Source organism: Salvelinus fontinalis, chromosome 33, assembly GCF_029448725.1.
Source record: "Salvelinus fontinalis isolate EN_2023a chromosome 33, ASM2944872v1, whole genome shotgun sequence".
NCBI lineage: Eukaryota > Metazoa > Chordata > Actinopteri > Salmoniformes > Salmonidae > Salvelinus > Salvelinus fontinalis.
This window is the reverse complement of record NC_074697.1, coordinates 31,135,273-31,154,452: the sequence shown is the minus strand read 5'-3', so window position 1 is coordinate 31,154,452 and position 19,180 is coordinate 31,135,273. Positions and strand designations below refer to the sequence as shown.

At 41.5% G+C, this 19,180-nt stretch overlaps 2 protein-coding genes across 2 annotated transcripts; one reads left to right on the top strand and one right to left on the bottom strand.

Moving 5' to 3' along the window:
• Positions 1-1,483: 1,483 nt before the first annotated feature.
• LOC129831571 (RIMS-binding protein 2-like) lies at positions 1,484-2,559 on the top strand. The gene is made up of 2 exons (XM_055894927.1): positions 1,484-1,794; positions 2,299-2,559. The coding sequence occupies exons 1-2, from the start codon at positions 1,567-1,569 to the stop codon at positions 2,557-2,559; spliced, it is 489 nt and encodes a 162-aa protein (XP_055750902.1). The 5' UTR covers positions 1,484-1,566.
• Positions 2,560-6,508: 3,949 nt separating this feature from the next.
• LOC129832013 (carbonic anhydrase 4-like) lies at positions 6,509-12,637 on the bottom strand. The gene is made up of 7 exons (XM_055895723.1): positions 11,784-12,637; positions 11,525-11,689; positions 9,039-9,184; positions 8,357-8,449; positions 8,186-8,252; positions 7,669-7,832; positions 6,509-7,465 (listed from the first exon to the last, which is right to left on the bottom strand). Exons 1-7 carry the CDS (start codon positions 11,911-11,913, stop codon positions 7,286-7,288), a joined length of 945 nt encoding a protein of 314 aa, XP_055751698.1. The 5' UTR covers positions 11,914-12,637; the 3' UTR covers positions 6,509-7,285.
• Between the last annotated feature and the right edge of the window lie 6,543 nt (positions 12,638-19,180).

Sequence of the window (19,180 nt, the reverse complement as noted above, 5' to 3'; positions counted from 1 at the left end):
TCACATGTGCAGCACATAGTATTTGTTTTACATTCCTTCTTTGGGGGGCAGATTTGGCATCTCCTCTTGCCTGCCCCAGCTGCAGCCTCAGGTGGATCAGGACAAGATTCAGCCCCCTGAACAGCTTTCACAAGCGCTGCAGAGGCTGCTGTGCGGGGGAGGCGCCCCCTTCTTTGAATGTGTGGGGTTACAAGTGCCTTTCCCAGCTGCTCCAGGAACACCATCCTCTTGTTCCACTTATCAGGCATCCAGGTTGGGTTGATCTTGTTCCATATCACAAAGGCATTGTATGAGGATACATCAATGATGTTATGGAATATGACCAGGGGCCAGTAGGATTCTAGGCTAACCTGGGCTGGCTCCTCTGTTCCAAGATTGTCAGAAACAGTAGGAGGTGGAGGGGACTGAGAAGCCATTATCCTGGCGGCACTTGTGGAAGAGTGGGTAGCCTCCGTATGCGGAGCTATCTGGAGCTTGGCAGCATCTTCGCTGCTGAGCGGTGGGCTCGGTGGTTTGATCGCTCATCGCTCTCCTTCTCCTTTTGGCTTTGTTTGTGTACTTTGACAAAGCCAATTTCTGATATCCATCGAGGCAGTGGCAGATTAGCTGGTTCGATATAGCTAAATAGGCTAAGGCTTAAAATACTAACACTTTTTACAGCTAACTAAGACAATAACTAAACTCTGTAGTGGTGGGGCGTGAGGCAGAGTTGTGTGAAGCAGCTTCAATGGTAAACTTGACTCTGACCTTATACATCAAAAGAAAATATTACAGGCGGAGGCATATCACGTTATTCACTTAGCCTACCACAGATAAGAAGTGCTTTTCCCGCTTTTTATGGAAACCCATAGTGGTCTGCAGCACCACAGTGCTTTCCATAGCCCTCCTACACACTCTGCAATGCGCTCTGTCCATTGTGCTGACACAGCACAACAGAGATGCAGATTTTGCGTCAACCTGTCACTAATCATTTTAACTTTTTTGCTATTTTTATATAGAGATATAAAACTAAAACTGAGGGGGCTCAAGTTTCAACTGAGGGGGCTAGGCCCCCTTTTGCCCCCTCATGGATCCGGGTCCGCATACATTTACTTTATAGTATCTCATTGACCACCCATAAGTAGTTCACTGAAAAAATGATATCTGCATGTTCTGTAGTGCTATACACTATCATCTTTCCATTTCAACTTCCCAAAACAAATCACATCTTTAGTGCATGCAAAGTTGAGCATTCCTCTCTTGTTGCTACTTCTACAGACAGACTGTCCCGCAGGTATAGAGGTTTGGGACGAAAACGTTATCCACTTTCCTCAAAGAAGATTACAGCCTCATGCAGCTTACTGTAGCTTCATAAAGGGTGAGGGTAAGTAGAGCCCTGTTGTCTCCAGCAGCCGTCTGTCTGCCCAATGTAGAGCTGAGAGGGGGTTGCTCTCACTGAAGTGAAGCGGGAATTCAGCAACTCTTGGAAGAGAGTGGAAGTTAATAAAAATGCTTCTTTATTGTTATAAATTAACACATTCTGGCCCTTAACCTTCATCAGGGTTGCACTGACTCACATAAGGGCTAATGGAGGGAGTGTATGTATTTCTGTACACTGATGGACTGAGAATTGCTACACCAGAGGATATTAGGCAATGGGAGCTGGTGACCGCCAACCAGGTGTCAAGTCAGGTGTCTCAGGAACCCCCTGTCCGGCTCTTTGTGGATCTTTTCCCATACAACCCTGCTGCGATGTCGCCAAACCCTGAGACCACCGCCGAGGAGCTCCCTTTTGTGTCAGGACAGATCCTTAAGGTAATGTACTGAGAATACTGTAGTGTAGAATATCAACCGTTGTGTTATAGCTGTTTATACCAGGTGTTTAAACTGTCTATTAAAAAATTATTGACAGTTTATATACAACTTCTAAACTCCTTTTTAAATAAATCTTTTTTGTATACCTTATATAAAGAGTTACCTCCCATTTTAAAGGGGTAGATATGATCAAACCAAGTTTAAACACGGCTGGGTTAATATGAGGTAGGCAGATTATAATCAGTTACATAGTATATGGGATTTTCTTTTTTATCAGTCCTTGATGCTGGTGTTTCCTGTTTGTTCTCTGTTAATGCGTAGGGCTACTTGATGTGCAAAAGCTGTGATCTCCTCATTTCCTGTCATCTATTGCAACTGGTTGATGTTGAACTGATAACTTTCCACTCATGTTCCTTTCTTTTACACATGCACAGTAGAGCTGTATCATTACCAAACAAATCTCAGGAAAACAAAATGGCTGACTCCTGTCTCTGTCTCTGCCAGGTGTTTGGAGATGAAGATGATGATGGTTTCTACCACGGGGAGTCTGGTGGTCTGTCTGGTGCCGTGCCTAGTAACATGGTATCTGTGATCCCAGTGGATGATGACTACCTTAAACATCAGCTCATACAGCAGGGTTTCCTGCCTGTCGACCACACCTGTACAGGTATCTCTTTCTCTCACTATCTCTTACACTCTCTTTCGCACTCTCTGAAATCGTTTACATTAAAAAACAATCTGAGATTTCTTAATGATGACAAATGAGATCTGGTGTGCATCCCAAATGCACCCTATTCCCTATATACACCAGGGCCCGGGTGATAAGTAGTACACTATATAGGGAATAGGGTGCCATTTGGGATGCAGTCCTAGACTATGATCTAATCATTCAGCTCTTGACCTCTGTGTTTCCCATCAGATCCAAGTGAAGAGTCTAGCGTGCTAATGACTTGGTCATCCGCAGGATGGTGGCCATCTTTGAGTATGACCCTTGGGAAAGTTCCCCTAACATGGACAGCGACATGAGTGTGGAACCTCCACATGGATGTCCAAATCCACTTTAACTTTCTTATTTTGGTATTTTGAATTTAGTGAACTCCAATTATCAGGTAATCACAGTTACAGGGCCTTACTGTGCATATTACAGCTACACCAAATGAACAGTAACTTTTCCCCAAAAACATTTTCTTGTAGGCTGAGTTGTGTGTGTTTGGTGATATGGATGAATATGGATTATATTATGTGAGTGCTGGTTAAGTAGTCTTTGGAGAAATTAAATCTTGTTTGCCATTGGTTGTACATCTAAATGACGACTGCTTTGCCAATGTCTAATCTCCATCCAGGGGGACCTTCATGGGCTGAGAGGTCTGGTGCCATCCAACTACCTGGAACCACTACCATGGGAATAGGATTAACGAGGAACATAGGATACGTGAGATTTTGCCAAGAATTGGAGTTAGATACAATGACAAAATGAACATTTTTAAAGGATATCTGAAGGGATATTATGTTTTACTGCGTCAAATATCCAGATTTTGTCATATTTCTTCTTCTGCATAAATACTTGTGACCACAGAAATCTTCTCCATAATTTGTAATGATCATGGGATTGTTTTTTTGTTGTTGCCGTTTGCAGGTCATCATGCACAGTAACGCAGTAGACAGATTTTGCTCTGTCCAAAGAAATCCTATGAACTACTAACCTTTTTTGGACATTTTAAGGTGCAGTAAGATTGGCCAAAATAATGAAATCGTGGTTATCGAATGAAGATATCTACAGTATGCAGAATTTAGCAGTACTATTAAACTGTTTGTTTTCTAAAAATCTGTTTAATTCCCTTGTTCCTATGTACCTCATGTTAGCGGGTTTAGAATTATACAGGGCAGGAGCTTCATCATAACCGGATGCTGAACACTGAAACTGTACAACTACTTTTACTATCAACTGCATTGAGATTATTATACAAAAATCTACAATTGTTGAATGACCATATACCATGGAAAGCAAACCATGAAGAAACACTATTTATTTATTTTCATAAGTACAATATTGCAATCAAATCTACTTTTATTTGAGAAACATGATTGAATACTTAACGGGAAGATTTATTCAGAGGACTGCATTTCTAGTACAAAAATTAAACACAACTTAAACATTAACCATGGTCTCCAAGCTTTTCAGAATCTTTCATTGATGTCACTGGAGTCCCTGTAGTGTTTTCCTCTGTAGCCAACAGTACACTCATCCATAAAGTAGGAAACACTACACTGTGCAGAGGAGTTTAGTAGTACTCTCTACTTTATGGATGACTGCACTGTACATCCGTATCTTCTTGTTGCTGTGGCAGCTTCATGTTTGGTGCTGCTCAGAACCCCTCCTCAGTCCAATCAGCAGAGCAAATTCAAGGTAAGAACTAACTAAATCGTCACAAAAACGGTCATGTTTTTTGTAATACATTGCGGATGTGTAACAAAATGATCTAATAATTTATAAAAGTGTACTAAAATCATCTCAGCCAGTAGAACCAGTAAAATGTTACAATATTTTTTGTAATACATTGTCTTTACTGCCACCATACAGTAAAACTCTCCTCTGTTTTATACAAAATGATATTCAATGAATCTATTAAGCTACGTCAATCAGTATATCACAGGGTCTTACCAGCTTTCTCTCCTCTATCCCAGCAGAAACAGAGTGTCAACTAACAGTGGTGTTCTTATTAAGTCTCGTAGTCACGTGGTGTAAACCACAGGAAGCGGTTCAACAGTCTCTCTACAGCGATACCTTCTTCTGTCTCTGAGATACACCAACCAATCTACGCCCATACGGCTCACATAGACAGACATCTACACTACTGACAGAGAATGTGTCCCAAATGTCACCCGTTTCCCTTTATATTGCAATACTTTTGAACAGATACTATCGTGCTCTGGCCAAAAGTAGTACACTATATAGGGAATAGGGTACCATTTGGGATACAGGCAGAGACAGTGGTCCCCCCTTTTAAGGACATGCAAACAGACGATAACATCAACTATTAAAAATTAGCTACTTAGATATTGTGAAATTGATACATATTTTTGATCCCTTTTCAAATTGATTTAACGTACTTACGTGGTGTCCATGTTGACTATAGTCTAGAGGAGAGATCAACAGCTTAGGATGTTTTAGGCTTATAATAGAATATATCCACTATTAAAGGAGTAAAGTATAGGTAAAATAACATTCTTATGACATGCTTTCTCAGACATGCTATAACTAATTGATTCATGACCTGTTTTGTGCAGATATCAGCTTCATTGCATTCAAAGATTTGTTAGGATAGGTTACACTGTTGCTTGTTCTCTTGTCTTCTATTGCACTTTGCTAACAGACAGGAACCCATACCTCTACCCAGTTTACAGCAGCAGAAGAAGTGCTATATGCAATAAGCACAACTGAAACACGTGAGATGACGTTTAAGTGAGATATGCCCTATGTTGTCAAGACAACCTAAACCTCAGAGTCAAGTCAAGTGAGAGAGGAGGAAGTGGGTGATGGGTGGAAACTGTGTGTGCAACTGTGCAAGATATTTTTGTGAAACGTTGTTCCAAACCTACACTCTACCTTTTCTTTGTTTAGTTGAAGACAGTTGAAGACCTACCAGTTCTCTCACATTGAACGATTTCAATGGGCATCTTTACTAGTATTTCAACCTCCCTACACTGTAATTACACTTTACTTGCCTATGTAACTACAGACACATGGTAAAGTCGTGGTCCTTGAGTAGCTCTGGTTCAGGGTGTTGTGTGCGGCTTTAGCCTCCTTGAAGGAGTCCTATAGCAATAGCCAAACATGACTTTGCAGCTAGGAGATTATTCCCGTGGCTCAACGCACTGTAGTGCTATTTATGTGTAACATGGGACTACTTAAGGTGAAATGGATAGTGTAGCCTACCTGTACCTAAATGAAATCAGTGGCTATTATCCACAGGTTGTTGACAAGGGATTGATTGAATTATGATTAGACAAGTATGAAATTGTTAAGTGTGGGGTATCCTGAGTAACCTGACCTGGATATGGGAAGTATAATGTCCACAGAGTGGAAATTATATTTTCAGTCAAAACACATGGTTATACGACCACTATTTCCCTGCTTTGTGCAGTGTGAAGTTGGTCAAAAAGGATGAAGAAAGGAACGGAGTGTGTGCTGTTCCCCATTACTGACACTTGCTGGATTGTAGAAGAAATGACATAGAAGATTAAATCACATATAGCCTTTGTGCTGCCCTGTGCTTAGTTAGTGTGAATAAAGTGAAGTAAAAACTATATGTTTACAGCTTTAACTGATTGGGTACCCCTAATATAAAAATGACATGGATGTGCTTTGTTTCCGGACAAGATAGATCAGAGTTCCAGTACTTTGATACTGATTCTCACCAGTTGTGTTGTTGGTTCTGTGGAAAAGCACAGGTCAAATAATGACACAGACTGTTCAATAACAGCAATAGGAAGTTGATGTGAATTAAATATTTTTTTAAATGATTAGGTCTAATAAGAGTGTAATAACAATGCTTGGCGTAATGCCCTCAAGTATTATTTGAATACATAAAAAAATATATATATATATATATCTATGTGCATCATTAATGTGCTCCTTAATTGTTGAATAAACTGTAACAACTATAATTTGTCAAGTAAAGTGAACTTTATTGAAAACAACTGCATTGCCGTCATACAGAAACATATTCTGGGTTGTTTGGGATGTTGATGCTGGGTTATTAGTTCTGGGTAATTGAGACTGAAGGCATAGTTTAGTAGGAGAGTGGCTTTCACATAGTTCTTTTTAGACACCCGTGAGAGTAAATATCGTTCCTGTTAATCTGTTCTGTCGTATAGTTATCACATGTTAAGGTTGAACATTGACATTTTCGTAGCTTCATTGAGGCTTACAGAAGTGTATGAGTTCCTTAAAAGCCTCTGCAAATCCCATTGTTGGGATGGATACCACCTTATTATAATATCTAATAAATAATGAATTAATATTCTAGAAGAATGTGTAACATGCAAAATGTTAAGATGAAATGTGCAGTATGTAAACTTAACATGAAGAGGAATGACATTTACTCTCACGGGTGTCCAATAAGATCTATCTGAAAGCCATTCCCTAATAAACCACGTCTCCTGAAAATAACCTAAGGATTACATTCAAAAAGACCCAGTTTATAGGTCAACCCAGCATGAAAGTAAAAAATACTAAACTGAAGGTTAAATAAAACCATGTTTGGGTAATCCCAACCACTCAACATGTTGGGTTATTCATGCAACCCCACTGGCTGGGTCAAAATAAACCAGCTTGTGTTCTGTCCAATATTTACCCAGTGCTGGGTAACCAAAGAACCCGAATTGGGTTGTTTTTAACCCAGCATTTTTTTAGAGTGTTGCATTTGAGATTATGATAATATTGGGCACTCTCTAATTCACTGATACACATATCCAAATATGCTAGTATTTATTTGGGCAGTGGGAGTCCAATGGCTGATATCACAGAGGTGATGAGTAGCAAAGTGCTGACTAAGATAACTTGACTTCCAGAGCGATACACCAGGCGACCATTCAACGGCTGGACTGGGCGATAGGTTCCTACCATAGGCTTTCCATCAGCAAACTGAAGCCGAGAAAATGCATCAAGCTGTAGGACACAAAGATAAAAATTAAAAAACATGTTAGACATATAGTAAAAAAGTACAACTCAATAAAGACATACAAATAACAACTTTATGGACTTTATTTTGCAATACATTTACTATACATTCCCTGACAGCAGGTATAGGTATAATGTCAGGTATAAAAGTGACCTAGGTAATGTGAGGTGTAATGTCAAGCATTATACACCTGTTGCCTGCTGAGAGGAATGGTATTTTTGAACACGGTCCAAACTACAGTTTCTTCACAGGGAGGTGTGGTAAGAGAGCCCTGGTAGCGGAAGTAGCTGGTCATATTACTCTGAGAGGGGATGAACATGTCCAGGGACACATCACTCAGGGTAGTGTTGGAGCCTAGAGGTGGACACAATAAAGACAATGGAACAAATACAGGGTAAAACTATCTTAAATTGCCCCTATGGAACTACACAGTAATAATTTAAGGTGAAGTGTTGCACAACACAGTTTATGATGAGAGCTGTAACTGGTCTACAACATAAGCTACTGTTCATATTACTAGTGATTGCTAATAGCTTTATCGAAGACACTGTGGTTAAAAAACAAGGGTTTTATTACTTTGTATCTAAACTATCAGCACACTATCACAAAGGCCTATCCCTGTATGATCCGGAACATGCATCATTTAGTACCTGGATCCATGCTATAAAAGATACATAACAATGGTTGTTGTCTATAAACTGACTTACTGGGCATATTGATTGTGTTCAGAGCATTTATGATGGAGTCGTATTTTTTGTTGGAGCTTCCCGATTGCTGAAAATATAAGATATATTATCAGGATTATCAGAGAGTATCATTTATCAAATGTCATATAAATCCCATTTTCTCATGTTGTAGAAGATTAAGCTGAAAAATACCTCATAAAAGAATCCTAGAACTCCAACCCCTGCAAGGTCTTTCAGAGCTTCATCCAAAGTGTTGTACTCCTCTTTTATATGTACTATATGCAGCTGAGGACATCAAGAGATATTATTGACAAATATGTCAAAGATTGCAATAAATGTGAATTTGCAAAAGTGTACGTTAATGTGATTGATGTATAATTACTGTACACATAATGTAGTTCACAAAAGTTAAATCAGAATGGCTGATCTGAATGCTCATTTAAATTCATCAAGTAAGTAGTACACAATTCACTTTGTTTCCTATTCTACAGGCATAGTGCGAATGAACACAAACTTATCATTATCTTTTCTTCTTTTCTTTCCTACTAGCCATATGTGGAATAATAATAACCTTAAGGCCTATCATTATAACTCCTTTCCCCCAGCATGGGGGGTTCAATGCCAGCTGCCTAGTATAGGGATACCTGTCATCAGCATCTGGCTCGGAGGAACATTCCTCCGAGACAAGGCCTACCCCAACTATTCAAAATTCCATATTGCATTCTGTCTTTGTTGTCCATTCAATTAAGCCTGTACTTGATTGAACTCTATCTAAAAGACCTAAAACTATGTGATAATCATAAATAAATATCAGGAGTTTTAAAATACATTATGGAGTATTATGGGAATGTTTCCTTTCTTTTGGTCATCAAACCTCCATGGGATATCGTTCTCCATCGATGGTGTGTTCTGATCCAGGGCCTCCATCCTTGCCCAAGTGCAGGTGGAGCTGTACTGCCTTGTATGGCACCGCCAGATCTCCACCCTGTACTTTTGCTGTGGCAGGCAGGTCCACGTGAACTGCAGAGAGATGAAAGCTTTAGTCCATGTAAAATGAGATATGGAGAGTCCAAGGACCTTTGCATGTACTGTACTATTGTAATGTTAAGCCAATGTTATGGAGCTTTGAGCTTAGATCAGATCTGTGAAATATCAAGGCATTGAGTGAATAAGCCTTGCTATTCGTGTTCAATACAACTACAATACACCATGCTGATAATACTGTATCATTTGCAGGGGGGTTCTGTTCTGTAAATGTAAATGCAGCATCTATATCAGGGGCCCACGACCCCATTTTGAAATCTGAAAATTCTCCCCACCCTAACCACGTGAAAAAAATTATGTAAATAACAGTCAATGTTTACTTTTTATTTGGGGCTATGGCAGTCAATTGAAAAACATTGTAACAGTATTTCTGATTGTCTTCTCAACCTACCATCACATACTTTTAACGTGGGGCTATGACAGTCAATTGCAAATTAGTCTGACATAATGTTGCTTATCTCACCACCACTAATGAGATGGGTGTGGCTTGATGCATGTCATGCTGGAGCTCCTCAAAGTCAGGAGGCATGGTTGACAGTACGCACCTCTTCTCTGCTGTCACATCCAACCTGGATCGATATTTGGTTTTAATGCAGCAATGAATCCAGCTTCACACATATGAGCTGGCGAGAGGGAGGCGACAGGGTATTCCTTCGTAGTGACCCGTGAATGCGTTGTCTGCAGCAATTGGTCACATGACATCTCGATCAGCTGTTCAATTTCAGTTACCAACATGTCAACAGAGACAGGATCACACAGTCAAATGGATTGGGAAGTAGGTCCCAAGGTGCTCTTCCAAGCGTTGGAGGTGAGCAGTCATCACTCGTGTGGGACACTTACTGATGCTGTTGTCTGTTAGAAATATGCACAGCTGAGGGAAGGGGGCATGGTTCGCTTTTGACTCTACAATAATAATAATTTCCCCTGAATCCACTGATGCGGTCACTCACTCATCTGATCCTACATGTCCACATTGTGTTGTGAACAGGCATGAGCGCAATGGATGTGGTTTGATGTAGTTTACAATCGAAGTTACCTGCTGCAGTATATCTCATAGTTCTGTGCCCAACTTTTTTGCCGCCAGTTGCTCTCGATGTATCATACAATGAGTTCATATGACAGAGGGAGACACATTCATAACTAGAGTGCAGAGGCCTGCCCGTCGTCCTGCCATAGATGGTGCCCCATCTGTGCAAAAGCCCATCATTCAATCCCATGGAATCTGTTTTTCAAGAATATAGCACACTTAACATCCCCTGTGCCGTTTCATGCTCGGGAGATGTGTCCTTGTGAATAACATCCCGGGATATGTTTAGCGAACAAAATGCAATACATGGGCATCTCGGCCCTGACAGCTAACATCCATTTGGAGAGCATAAGCCAGGGAGTTTGAGTCGTTCAGCCAGAGTTTCCTGTTGATTGCTAGCAATAGCATAAATTCTTTGTTAAACAGCGTAATCTGACAAAAGTGTTGATGTGAGTTCATGTGCTTCTGCCTCTCCACACAGTTGTTTTCAACATATCAATTGCGGCCGGTAATACACAATAGTGTGTTTTTTCATATCGTAGCGTAGCGAGCCTAGCTCTGTGGGAATGATTCAAGTGCAACGGTCAAGTGCGGCCTTTTCCCCTGATCTAAGGGAGCTCTCTGGTTGAATTTTGTCTTTAACATTTGAATAATTCTCATTTAGATATTTAAGGTTAACCACATGACAATGCTTTTGAAATACAAAGATATTACAATATTTATTTTTCTTCAGGACTTGGTAAATTCTCCTGCGACCGCATTTTCATATTAGGCGACCCCTTGTTTGGGAACCACTGATTTATATAGAAATTATTATTATTATTTGTTTTTTTTACCCCTTTTTCTCCCCAATTGGTAGTTACAGTCTTGTCCCATTCCTGCAACTCCCATACAGACTTGGGAGATGCGAAAGTCGAGAGCCATGCGTCCTCCGAAACACAACCCTACCCAGCCGAAGGCTTCTTGACACACTGCTCGATTAACCAGGAAACCCGGCACACCAACGTGTCAGTGGAAACACCGTCCAACTGGCAACCGTGTTAGCGTGTATGCTCCCGGCCTGCCACAGGAGTCGCTAGAGCGCGATGGGACAAGGACATCCCGGCCGGCCCAAGCCTCCCCTAACCCCGGACGACTCTGGGCCAATTGTGAGTCGCCTCGTGGGTCTCCCAGTTGCGGCCGGCTGCGACACAGCCCAGGATCGAACCCAGATCTATAGTGATAGCTCAAGCACTGCAGTGCCTTAGACCGCTGCGCCACTCGAGAGGCCGATTTACATAGAAACTCACCAGTGCGACCATTGTTTGTGATGAGACCGTGGAAGGCCTCTTGGTACCCAGCGAATGTGAATGGTGTAAGGCGTCCATCTGGTAGAGTTCTTCTTGTCACAATGTTAATGGGGGACTGGGCTTTTCCGCCACATGCCACAGCAACCGTTCTCCAACCATCAGGTCCTTCACATGAGTAACGAGACAGAACATTGGTTATGTTTAAGAACTTTGATTCCAATGGGTATTTTAGCATATGTACTGAATGTATATGGTTTACCTGTGCAGTTGCCACCACATGTAACCTGGGACTGGTAGCACCAATCTGGAGAAGGGATTTTTTGGACATTAACCATTTTTTCCCATTGAATGCAATGTACTGACAAAAATGTCAAGCATGTGACGCACATTTCTTGCCATTAAATGCTATGTATTGACAATGTCATATATTGTGAAGTTTTCCCTTTTTTTTTAAACGTGACAGGATGACGTTTTGCTATGATATCATGTTGGGACATCATGAATCATCCAATGGCATAAATAAATGTTGTTTGAGTATTTCACTTCCTAAATTAAAAATTAATTACATAAGATGTGTTGTAAAGTCCAATGTTATGGTCACCTTTGTCAATCAGATAGACAGCTGAACACAATTTTAGTGGCTTTTGACAGAGGCCATTACCCCAAGGCAAACAACCACAGAGGCAGGCCAAAGTACAATCAAAAGTTCTTGATTATAAATCCAGCTTTTACAACAAGGACAATACACAGTATCACTACGGTCCGATTAGAAACGTATAAGGGCCTAGGATTTAGGCATAACCATGAACACCGGCGCAAACTAACACAACAGTTGATTCATTCATGGAGCAGTGGCCAATGTTTGTTCGTCCGGCTCTTTCCGAGCAGGGTTCGTTCGTTCAGCTCTACCCGAACAGGGTTCATTAGTCGATGGCTGGTTTGGTCATCAATGGCAGATTTGGTTGTCGTTGCTGCTTGCTGGACTGTCTCTTGCTCTACGACTGTCTCTTGCTCTTGCTCTATTCTCTCCTTCTCTCTTTCTTTCTCTCTCTCGGAGAACCTGAGCCCTAGGACCATACGTCAGGACTACCGGGCATGATGACTCCTTGCTGTCCCCAGTCCACCTGGCCTTGCTGCTATTCCAGTTTCAACTGTTCTGCCTGCGGTTATGGAACCGCCACCTGTCCCAGACCTGCTGTTTTCAACTCTTAATGACTGGCTATGAAAAGCCAACTGAAAATTATTCATGGTTATTATTTGACCATGCTTGTCACTTATGAACATCTTGGCATAGTTCTGTTATAATCTCCACCCGGCACAGCCAGAAGAGGACTGGCCACCCCTCATAGCCTGGTTCCTCTCTAGGTTTCTTCTTAGGTTTTGGCCTTTCTAGGGAGTTTTTCCTAGCCACCGTGCTTCTACACCTGCATTGCTTGCTGTTTGGGATTTTAGGCTGGGTTTCTGTACAGCACTTCGAGATATTAGCTGATGTACGAAGGGCTATATAAAATAAACTTGATTGATTGATTGACAGGCCTGCTGGGTTGTAGCGTCAGGCGTGTCAGCATGTACTGCCCAACAATTGGAGTCACACTTACACGCTGGAAATAAGCACTTTACTTTAGTAGTGCTATTGATAGCGTTGTGATTTGTTTCTTTTCCCCACAGCAGGTGGATATCAGAGAGGAGCAGCAGCAACGAGGTGGACGTGCGTCAGTCGAGAGGTCCCCGGTCCGAATGCCGTCCTGAAGGTAAGTTCCAGTTCCTTTTGACTCTAGTTCTGGGGCGGGTTTAGTTATTTGTTTGGGGAGGGAGGAGGTGATAGGGAATTGGCAACAGCTGTCTCAATATCACTTTAGTCCATACCAGTCTGTGGAATCACAGCACACCATTCAAGCAAGCAAAATAGTCAGTCCGGAACACATTGAGATAAAAAAGTGTCAAACACAACGTAGCAGCACTGCGGTTCAAACCCGTCACCATCTTGGAGGGCGGTCCAAATGATTAGCCAAGCAAGGGAAGTTTGCAACATAAGCCCTTCAGCCCTCGTTTTTAGTCGAGTTTGCGAGTGTATAATTATGTTCACGTTGGGGCCTGAAACTCCCCATAATTCAATTTGCGACGATTGTACATCCGCTAAGAAAAGTCAGCCAAAAATTAAAACATCAACGTCAATATATGGAGTCAACATACAAGCGTAAGTAAAAAAACGAATGTAAATAAGTTTGAAATTGTGCTGCTAATGCACATGATGGCACAAATACGTATCGTAAAAGTAATGATATTTTTGTTTGGTTAGCTTTTGGAAATTGTAGAAAAACATTTTCCTTCTTCAGAAGTTCCAGCTAGGCAGGCTAACGTTTTTTTAGTTAATTAATTTGCTAGCTATCGTACAGCAGGAGTATATTAATAATTCTATATTTAATGTAAGTAGACATACAATCATAATTGACTGTAGCACATATAAAGCACCCACAAGCTACTGGTGCCTGAAAACACAATAATCGCAGGATGAACGAGTGATGAATTTCCGGGCAAGGGTGGTCCATTTAAATCTGCTCCTGCCACACCCTCTAGTGCTCATCCGATGTCTCCTTGACCTGCCGCCACTCCCCCAGTGCTCTCTCCCTCTCCTTCTCTTTGTGTGTGTGTGATTGTGTGGGCGGAGACAGGTGTGCTGGAGTCAGAGAAGATCCCCACCAGCTGCAACCTGTTCCATAATCAAGACCTCTACAAATACTCAGTCCTGCCACTTCCACACTGCCAGATCGTAATCTCTGCCCAGTCAGTCTGTTTTTTGTTTCCCTTGCCTGATGCTGTTTTCCTCTCCGCTACAGTTCTGCCCACTCTGACTCTGGTCCCTGTCTCCAGTCCGACTTCTCGTCAGTCCTGCAACTCGGTCCTGGATTCCCCACTCTACGCTCCCTTGGATTGCCCTCTGGACCTGCTTACCCTATCCCCACACCTCTCGCACCTGGTTTCCAGCAACCCGCCCGAGCTTCCCCTGGCCTGCACTTTTTTCATTTTGAGTGTAACTCTTTAACAATGTCTACAAGGCTTGCTGCCACCAAATGCATCTGAGACATGGGATGTTAACTTAATGTACATTCCACCCACTCTTTAGCTAGTTTAAACCCTCCAGTCGTTTCTAGACCCAAGTTCCCTACCTTTTGCATGTTCTACAGCCCAACTTTGAATTATGTGTTATAAATCAGGGGTTATCCGTTTTCTTGTTCTTAAACTGCATATTGTACCTGCTCCGAGCACCTCGAGCACATTGGTGAATGCACTGCCCCCTCGCCCCTAGCTCCCCGTCTCCCTCTCCAGCTGAGTCTGACTCGCTAGTAGGGCATCTAGCTAGTGGATGTGCCGGTGATGATGCTGAACTGGTGGGATTATAAGCAACGCTGCTAGCTAAGGCATCGTTGTCAGGAACAGTTTGCCCCTCACTCCTCTCCTCTGGCACTGACAGTTCTCTGGCTTGTTCTGGGTTCAATTCACCATTTTCTCTGAATTTCTTTACTTAAAAAATGTCAATTGCCTTTTCTTATCCATTTTTTATTTGGCTTTCCCACGATTCAAATTCAGTTGGGAGATGACGTAGCCTAAGCTATTGTAATGTACGTAGGGACCTCTTCACTAGCTGACCACCACTACCAAGACCTGTGTCAAGATCAGTTACTTACCCCACCGGCCAAGCCCCATTATTTCAATGTACAAATAAGATAGGTCTGGAATCAGTGTGGCAGGTTAGGATGATTACACAGAAGGATGATTGCGCTTTTACATGATGGTCTTTCTGGGGGGCGGGAGAAATAACAAGGAGGCAACTTGATTTAACGCTCTACGCTTTTATTAGAATGTTTACAGAAAGAACAGTGAAACAATACATAAATCAGGGCGGGAAAGGTACCGGATCCGTGCAAATAGGTTCCCGGAACAAACAAAGTCAAATCTGAGAGGTTTCGGCAGGATCCGGCAGGATCCGGCTCAAATTAAGCACTGCTTACTGTAGTATCCTTCTACTTTTTCTTCTTCTTATTATTATTATTTGCCTTCCGCTGCAGCCTGTAAGGCCACAACTGTAAAAGCTACCAAGTCCAAAACAACTTTAAAAAGTGCAAGCTGACCTGTCCACAGGTTGCTTGAAAAAAGTTTTGATACTCTTATACGTTTCACACTACAACAACAACCACAACTACTGACAATGTCCATACTGTAGGGCGCAAAGAGCCTGCAACACAACCACACAAGTACTGACCAGAACTATTGACAACAACCACACAACTACTGACCACAACAACTACTGATCACAACTACAGACCACAACCACACAACTACTGAGCACAACTATCGACCACAACCACACAACTACTGACCACAACTACTGACCACCGCACTAGCTCTATTTCAGCTCTGATCCTGGGCGTGGCTAACAAGCTCTGGTCCGCACTAGCTCGGTCTAGCTCTGGTGTGCTCTACCTAGCTCTGTTCAAGGGTGTTGATAGTAGCTAGCTAGCTCTGGTCTGCACTAGCTGTGGTCTAGCTCTGATCCGCACTAACTAGCTATGGTCCAGAGTGTAGCTAGTAGCTAGTTAGATCTGGTCCACACAAGCATTTGTCTAGCCCACACCAACTAGCTACTGTCCAGAGCGTTCCTAGTTGCTACCTCTGGTTCAGCTCTGTTCCAGGGCGTAGCCAGTAGCTAGCTAGCCAGCTCTGGTCCGTACTTGCTCTGGTACAGCTCTGGTCCACGGCGTAGCTAGTAGTTAGCTAGCTATCCCTGGTCTGCGTTAGCTAGGGTCTAGCTCTGGTGAACACTAACTAGCTCTAGTCCAGGGCATAGCTAGTAACTGGCTAAATCTGGTCTGCACTAGCTCTGGTTATCCAGCTTGGCAAAAGTGAGTAAATTCTGACATTATGCATGGCAATATGCAATAATTTTGTCCAATTTGTCATGCAGATGCATTAATGAGGGAAAAGGTTTGTTGACGTGTGGCTTGATTTATGCCTTTATGTGTGCATCAGTCTTTCATGGTCGAATTGCTGCAAAAAAACACCACTAGAGAACACCAATAAGAAGAAGAGACTTGCTTTGGCCAATAAACGAAAGCAATGGACATTAAAACGGTGGAAATCTGTCCTTTGGTCTGATGAGTCCAAATTTGAGATTTATGGTTCCAACCGCTGTGTCGTTGTAAGATGCAGAGTAGGTGAAGAGATGATCTCTGCATGTGTGGTTTCAACCGTGAAGCATGGAGGAGGATGTGTGATGGTATGGGGGTGCTTTGCTGATAACACAGTCAGTGATTTATTTTGAATTCAAGGCACACTTAACCAGCATGGCTAACACAGCATTCTGCAGCGATATGCCATCCCATCTGGTCTGTGCTTAGTGGGACTATCATTTGTTTTTCAACAAGACAATGACCCAACACACCTCCAGGCTGTGTAAGGGCTATTTGTCCAAGAAGGAGAGTGATGGTGCTGCATCAGATGACCTGGCCTCCACAATCACCCGACCTCAACGCAATTGAGATGGTTTGGGATTAGTGGACCACAGAGTGAAGGAAAAGCAGCCAACAAGTGCTCAGCATATGTGGGAACCTCGAGACCGTTGGAAAATTATTCCAGGTGAAGCTGGTTGAGAGAATGCCTTTTTTTTGCTTACTACATGATTCCATATGTGTTATTTCATGGTTTTGATGTGTTCACTATTTTTCTACAATGTAGAAAATAGTAAAAATAAAGAAAACCCTTTGAATGAGAAGGTGTGGCAAACTTTTGACTGGTACTGTATATTTTACTCTGTTTGAGAAGATTGCCACATCCCTAACATGGCCGCACGATATCTGGTCACTGCTCCTCCAAAGTATTCTTGTGAGAAAAGCTCAGAATCTGTATGCCGCTTTATCTCTTGATCAGAGTTCAGATTATGACACTGTTAAAGTTACTATCCTTAGGGCTTATGAGTTGGTTCCAGAGGCATATAAACAACATTTCTGTAAATTGTGAAAGACACAATTACAAAGTCATGTTTAATTCGCAAGGCAACAAGCATGTATTTTGGATAAGTGATGTGATTCTCAAGAGGTCAAAGACCTTGAGGATTTAAAGACATACTCCTCGAACAGTTCAAGAATTGCCTTCACGAAAGGGTTGCTACCTGCATTTATGACCACAAGGATCTCACTCTTGAGAAAGCTGCAGTCATTGCATATGAGTTTGTGTTGACACATAAAACTACCTTCACAAACAAAGCACCCAGTAGTTATCCCTACCCAAAAAGCAATGTCGTGTCTTTGGCATCATTAAACTTAAGACTTATTTATCAAATAACTCTCTGTATTTATTATTACGCGATTAAACTGATTAATCATGTAACTGTAATTAACTTCTTGCCGCACGGATCTCTTTAGCGGGATCATTTTCGTAAACAACCGCTGAATTCCAAAGCGCCAAATTAAAAAAAATACAAAAAATATTTATAATCATGAAATCACAAGTGAAATATACCAAAACACATCTTAGCTTGTTGTTAATCCACCTATCGTGTCAGATTTTGAAAATATGCTTTACAGCGAAAGCAATCCAAGCGTTTGTGAGTTTATCAATCACTAGACAAAACAGTAAGAACAGCTAGCCTCAAATTAGCTTGGTCATGAAAGTCAGAAAAGCAATAAAATTAATCGCTTACCTTTGATAATCTTCGGAAGTTTGCACTCACGAGACTCCCAGTTACACAATACATTTTATTTTTGTTCGATAAAGATTAGTTTTATAACCAAAAACCGCCATTTGGTTTGCGCGTTATGTTCAGAAAACCACATGCTCGTTCCGGTCCTGAAAGGCAGACGAAAATTCCAAAAAGTATCCGTAATGTTCGTAGAAACATGTCAAACGTTTTTTATAATCAATCCTCAGTTTGTTTTTAACAAACATAATCGTTAATATTTCAACCGGACGGTAACCTATTCAATACTACCGAGAAAGAAAATGTCGAGCTACATCTCTCGCGCGCAGGAACTAATCAAAGGACACCTGACGCGTTTTGAAAAATCTCGCAAATTTTTCAAAATAAAAGCTTGAAACTATGTCTAAAGCCTGGTCACAGCCTGAGGAAGCCATTGGAAAAGGAACCTGGTTGATACCCCTTTAAATTGAGGAGGGGCAACGGAACAGGGATTTTTCCAAATAAAAGGCACTTCCGGGTTGAATTTCCTCAGATTTTCGCCTTCAAAATCAGTTCTGTTATACTCACAGACAATATTTTGACAGTTTTGGAAACTTTAGAGTGTTTTCTATCCTAATCTGTCAATTACATGCATATTCTAGCATCTGGACCTGAGAAATAGTCAGTTTACCTTGGGAACGTTATTTTTCCAAACATAAAAATTCTGCCCCCTAGCTGAAAGAAGTTAATTAGGAAGTCGGGGCACCAAGGAAAATATTCAGATTATAAAGTTATAATTTTCCTAATATAACTTTCAGATATTTGAATATCTGATCACTTAGTCTTCAAATTAATAAATTATTATTTACCTCATGTTAGTCTCATTCCAAATGTAATTGTTGGTTATCTGCACGAACACAGCCTTCATACATCATCCATACATCAATTGTCTTAAAATATTTATTTACTAACTAAGTAATTCA